This window comes from Primulina huaijiensis, chromosome 3, assembly GCF_012295235.1.
Source record: "Primulina huaijiensis isolate GDHJ02 chromosome 3, ASM1229523v2, whole genome shotgun sequence".
Lineage (NCBI taxonomy): Eukaryota > Viridiplantae > Streptophyta > Magnoliopsida > Lamiales > Gesneriaceae > Primulina > Primulina huaijiensis.
The window spans coordinates 27,780,388-27,787,218 of NC_133308.1; the positions used below are offsets into that span (position 1 = coordinate 27,780,388).

A 6,831-nucleotide genomic window follows, 5' to 3' on the forward strand; every position below is an offset into this window, starting at 1 on the left:
AACATATAACAACGAATATTGCTGATATATTTTACTAAATTGACGAACTCTGACGATAATTGGACTAAATTTTGATCAATGAGATGACCAAAAGTTTCTATAGGAAAATTTTTGCGAATAATGGATCCTCTCGTAGTAATCAAATCCATTCTTGAATACACACAATTAAATCTTTCAATTTCCAAATATTTGGTGCTATATGAGATATCATCTCATATATGTATTATAAGATATTCATCGTATACAGCATAACTTTTTTTTTTGAAAAAAAAAAAAGCTTATTAAGGACATAAAATATCATGTGACAAGTAGTGTTATCTCATGAGTTTTAAACGATGATGGAACAGCCAACATTTCCGAAAACAAACTAACAAGAAAGATTAGCAGTTATTCTGATGATCTTTTAGATTATAACGACGCCTTTGGTCATTTCGAGCTCGAACTTCTGTCTCTTTGAGATGCAAGGATGGCATCAATGGCTTCTCTAACTTGAGAAAGCTCCGGCGCTTTCCCATCTTGTGTTGGCCAAAATTCATCAGTTGCCAAAACCTGTGACATTAATTTTCAATTTTCCAGTCAAAACAAAATTAAGATTGGGGAAAAAAAAAGATTATTTCATGTCATGGTAAATATAGTTTGATGTAAATTATGATAATTATGCATGTATACCTTCACTTGCAACTGGAGAAACTTCACGTAGCTTATTGCTTTTTCTAACATGGTGACCAAATCAACCTGCACATGCAAAATTAAAATTCTAAAAAAAATAATGTGATTGTAAAAGAATACAATATATATGCTTTGATGATCTCAAAATAGATATAATTTTATAAATATGCACTAAAAATACATAAATCTTCGATCTGAAAATATTTTCGAAATTTACGTAGATTGTAAAGTACTTTAATTTTTCATTATACTAATCATGAATTTAGGTTGACTAATCCGAATTTGTAACTCATGCGTATAATGAAAGATGAAGAAAATGTAAAATTAAGGGTGGTGAAATTTTATTTAAGTCAAAATTTATGTTAAAATAAAAAAATTAAATGCAAATTTTGAAAAATAAAATAAGAATGGTTTCATCTTTGAAGGTCCTCCCTAGAAAACAACAATATGTAAAAAAAAAAAAATGAAGTATCCTCCTTACCTTTGAACCATTTGGGACTAAATCCTGTAGTGTCTTAAGCCGTTCACTGATCCGCTCTCTTCGATTCTATACGCAATTATTCAATTATTTAGCCTAATTACGCAATTTTGCATATTTATCAACTTTCTAAATAATTTTAATGTTGAAGGGATAAATTACCTTTGCAGCAATACTCTGTGGATCCTTTGCTGTGGATACAGATTTTGGTGATTTGGGTTTTTTTGAAGCAACACCACATTGCTTCTTTGGGGCTTGCTCACTCTCTCCCTGTTGTAAGAATCAACAATTATCGGAAAAATCGAGAATAATACTGAGAAAGATTTTAGTTGACAGAATATTGATAATAATAAATGCTTTTCTTGAATGGAACAGTTTGAATTTTACCATGGAAGGACGTTTATTTTTGCTAGCCACTTGTGCTCCTAGTTCTGTGTTCTCATCTTGGTCATTCAGCCATGAGACGTGGGTAGCGGCGTGGTGGCTACTGGAAGTTTCCGGCAAGCCATGGCTGGTGGTGCACTTGGGGATATTAAGGTAGCTATTAGTTTGCAAATCATCATCCCATATTGAGTATTCATCGTCCTGGTTCACCATCTTCGAGTATAATCTTCTTCTAACCTCATTTTTCGGTTGCTCGAAGCTTAGAAACGATCCATTAGCATGAATAAAATTAGCATACCCCGGCTTAAAGTTCATCACAGAAGGATCCTCCTCCGGTAGATTATAAGTTGAAGCTGGAAACCCTAATATTCCATTAGAATTTGTACTACTTGGACTAGACACCGCCGAAGATTTGCCTAATGGGAAATTCTTGGCGAGCCCGGATGCCTTTTCAGGGCTTATGGGCTCAAGATAAATCCTCTTTTGATTCTCATCGTAGCCGTAGATCTTCCTAGAGGAATTCTGTGAAGCATGAACAAGTGGTTGGACTCCAAGGTTGTGTTCATAAAATGCACTAGCTTGAATTATAGCTGCAGTTGAATCGTTAGGCAAAAGATTCTTGTTGGCAAGTTCCATAGATTTTTGAATGGAGAGATCGAATAGGAGTTAATTAATTAGTAGAGTAGATCGAAGCTAGAAAGGATTCAAAATTATAGGAAGAATTTATATTAGGATCCAAGAAAGTAGGTGCTAAAACTTTTGTGGCTTCTACCCTATATATTAATACTTGAACAAGAATTTCTTTTTTTGCTTTCTTTAGTTGATTATTTTCTTTGGTTGGAAACAGTTCCGCCACTCGTTGCTTTTAATACTTAGGCAAGTAAAAAATATCGTTTATATTCTGCCACAACATGGGCTGGCCTCGCCTAATGAATGACGGGAGCACATAGACATCTCGATATTTAAATTTTTCTTTATACAAGACTTATATTTCATGAAAATTATCAAAATCGCCAAGTTTTTTTGTTTTATCTTTTAAATAGTCAAAATTTCGGTATCGTCCAATAAGTTGACATTTTGATGTTGTATTCCTTTGTTACTGAAGTGCTGACGTGACGGTATTCAGCGTCATTCATATTATCAATATTAGGAATAACATCGACGTTCCATATATTAAAAACAAAAAAATGACAACTTACACTACAAAAACTAATTTTCGATTAACTAGATAACCTAAAACAAAAATAGGATGATTTATTGGACAATTAATAACATAAATACTCAAAAAAAAAAAAAGGAACAAATACCATTTAGTGAATCTTGATGCATGCTGTAAATAAAGAATTTTATGCAATGTGTAAAAGAAATCGATGGGACTTAACAAATTATTAAAGAAGGGGATATTTAAAATATTGTATGATTGTATGGGGATTGTTGGCTGGCAGAGGTTATAGTAAATGGGGGACTCGAGTAAGATTAAAATTTAAAAGGGGGAAATCAGCAAAACCTTCGGCGATTCTTTCGCGTAGCCCACGTCTATCAGATTCTTCACAAGTGTCAATTTCAACTTAACTGGAACCCTAATTGTTTAATTATATATAATATATATATTGTTACACTATGTATTCTGGGATCCTTCCACCTTTCTATCCGTTAGCACGTGAAAAATCGAAGTCTTTTATACCATTTCTTGCATTCCATTTAGATTAGTACTCTTCAAGGACTCAACGTACTAAACATAATTAATTAAAGTGGACATACAATTCTTTACTTTCAACTTAGACTTCATATATAACTATATTCCACTTTAATGAGATGAAATTTCTAAGTAAAGTGGCATTTCACTGATCAATACATGGACCAATTAACGACGTGTTAAGTTGTATTGTGATTATCAATATCCGATGTCATGTCATACAAGATTTATACCAAATTGAAAATTCTATATACACACGCCATCGATCTTTGAAGTGGGATTGGTGTGAGTATATAGAATTTTCAATTTGGATGAAGCTCTCTTATTGAAATATAATCGATATTACGTACAATAATCACCACTATACACAACTGCATGATAGTATAGAGATGATCGTACAATAATCATGAGTCATGACCACGTGAAAATATTAAGTTATATTACTTTTTCGAAATAAAAAAAACTAAATAAATTTTAATATTATACATGCTATAATTTAAGATTTGTATTAAATTTTTTATATCCAACATCGATTAAAATACAGAATTTATAGAAACAAAGAAAAAGAAAATTATGTATTTTATAATCATCCATTGACGCGGTTTTGTATCAAGTTACGAGGGTGTAGAATGTTGAAATATGCAAAATTTTGGTGTAATTGATTAATATTTATTATTAATAATATCTTAATCATTTTCCAATAAACGACACAAACAAATATTCTTCGAATGTCTATATTTCAGTTAATTACAATATACACCCTAATCTATTAGGTCATACCACATAAACTGATCTAATATTATCTTCTTTTTTCTTTAATTTTTTTATGTCAATACATGCATATTTATAAATGATGTTAGGAATTATTCATGACCAGTTAAATCAAATAAATTCGCTGTGTGTGTATTGTGTGTGTGTGCGTTTTTTTTTTTAAAGAATTTAATATTTTTTGTCATGTAAATTTAACGTTTTTCATTTTTACTAGTGTTATTGATCAATTCACATTTTAGTTCACTAATATGCACTATTTTTTCAATTTTAGTCATTTTTCACCTGAATGCTGACTTGGCATCAGATATATCGATAATGTTCACCGTCACATCCACGGGTGGAGCCATGTGTTGTCGCCCGGGTGACTTATTTTTTTTTGATATTTTTTATACATAAAATTTTGTCTTATTTTTCGGTAGCTCGGGACTCCATTTGTGAATATTAGCTCAATCATGATTTAGAAAATTCTAGCCCGGGTGAAAACGAAAACCTCGCTCCACCACCGGTCACATTAGCTACAATGAAAAAAGACAAATTAGTTGACAAAGACTATAAATTGACCGACAACAAAAGCGAAAATGATAAACATTTAAATTACATATTATTTTTTCTTTTTAAAAATATTTGCGCTTTTTACACCACTCATAATGTATACTCGACGAGGAATAATTAATTAACATTTCCTGAAACAAAATTTCAACTAGTTGAGGTGCTCATTAATGAGGTACAACTATAGTTAGTTGTTATTATGAATTCGATGAAGATATAATCTTAAGCCACATGTTTGACAAGCAATTAATTAAATAGTCCTTTGCACTTGGAAAATCAAAGCTGGCTTTGGAATTAGAGCATTTCCCATGTCTCCTGGAGACTTTATTTTACAATATTATTAATTTCCATTGTATCGCAGAAATATTAATGACGAAGATGCAATTTAAATTTATGATACAAATTAAACCCATGAAATTTTATTTGACATTTTTTTTACCACGGTTATAAAATTAGTTACATATTTTAACGATTTTCTTATACAACAATTAAATTAAAAGTTATTGTCTCAAATCGTTATCATGTAGCTTTAGATCATATGGGTCTCCCGTAATTTACAAGGGACAAACGCATCCCATATTTCAGGATCCAGATTAAGATTCGTGCTTGGTCACAATACGATGTGAGTGAAGCTTGAATAAGTTTTGGTCATTAATGATTAACAGCTAAATAATGGAATATATACAGCTTTCAAAGTGGTCCTTAATCCAAGATTAGTTCATAATTAAGTTGGTTAACTGGATTATTATTATTATTATCATCTAAAACTGGCGACTTATCTCTGACCATTACTTTGAATATTCACGAGTGTCATTATAAGCACATGGGGCTTGTATTTTGTCAAAGGATTGTAATTATTTGATCTGTAATTCAATGAATTTTATTTGTTAATGAAGAATAAATTATCAATTTGGCTGTAATTTTTGTGTGGGTTGACCTAGAGAGTGGGTTAAAATTGAAAATTAATGAGATAATTAAATAAGCATGGGTCATGCTTCTGTTTTCCAATTTTATATATATATATCGTGGGAAGTATCCGGTAGTGTTCGATGGAATCGAATTAATTCAAGAATTTGGTTCGATTAATTTGACATCACCCCGAGTATTAGTCATGTATATTTCAGTTGCTGACAATTTTATTCATTTTTCATATGGAATATCATATCGTATAAATGACAAAAATTTCAAATAAAATGAAAGTTGATGGACTAAGCATGAAATCGACTATATAATGGACCAAAATCACAAAAAAAATAAATTGTAATTTTCCTTAAATACAGTGGCACAAGCAGTTTCAATTAAATTTCTAAATGGATTTAACTTATATTATACTATGTTGAAAGATATAATCGTCGTTTGATATAAAATAATGTGGGTGTCTCGTATAATTGAGTGGGTCTCATGTGAGACCGTCTCACGGATCTTAATCTGTGAGACGGGTCAACCCTACCCATATTCATAATAAAAAGTAATACTCTTAGCATAAAAAAGTAATACTTTTTTATGAATGACCCAAATAAGAGATCCGTATCACAAATACGACCCGTGAGACCGTCTCACACAAGTTTTTGCCATAATTATCTGCATATATTTTAATGCATCTTATGGTGCATGAGAAAAAATATATATTTTAATACTCCTTTGAAATTATGAGATTGTTGAAATTTTCAATTGATTATTAACTCCTCGTATTTTAAATTTTGAAGATGCATACTATAACGTCTCAGATTCGACGACTGTCCCCACTGTACCAAGACGAGTCTTTCAGCGTGCTCATGTCCTCACTCACACGCACCCTAAGAATCTTCCCAGGAGGTCACTCATCTCAGAATTGCCCCAAGTCACACACACTTAACTTTGGAGTTCTTATGTGTTGAACTAGCGAAAAGAAAATGCACCTTCTTGATATGAGGAGTACATATCAAATCTTTTAAGTCATCATCAACTGCACAATCCCATATCTGAACAGTTTTGGAATCCCTATCTTTCCGATGTAAGATCAGTGCATTCATGTTATCTTCGCCTAGAAGCCTGCCAGGAGCTATTTATTGTCCGTGCAACCTCATGACACCGAGAATCACCCCAGCCTTCTTCGGCCCCGGCTTCACATGTACCTTTGAAACACATACGGAGAAGAGTATGTGTGCTCAATATTTGAAAACACGAGTATATTAATTGCTCAATATTTGAAAACACGTAGAGTTAAATAAATATTTTTTCATGAAAGATTTCTAGAAATATCGAGATTTCATAAAATAGTATATGCAATTAACCCTTCTCCATA

At 31.8% G+C, this 6,831-nt stretch overlaps 1 protein-coding gene across 1 annotated transcript; it reads right to left on the reverse strand.

Moving 5' to 3' along the window:
* Window positions 1-279: 279 nt before the first annotated feature.
* On the reverse strand, window positions 280-2,253 carry LOC140972359 (uncharacterized). The gene is made up of 5 exons (XM_073434804.1): window positions 1,535-2,253; window positions 1,310-1,417; window positions 1,151-1,216; window positions 670-735; window positions 280-549 (listed from the first exon to the last, which is right to left on the reverse strand). The coding sequence occupies exons 1-5, from the start codon at window positions 2,165-2,167 to the stop codon at window positions 427-429; spliced, it is 996 nt and encodes a 331-aa protein (XP_073290905.1). The 5' UTR covers window positions 2,168-2,253; the 3' UTR covers window positions 280-426.
* Between the last annotated feature and the right edge of the window lie 4,578 nt (window positions 2,254-6,831).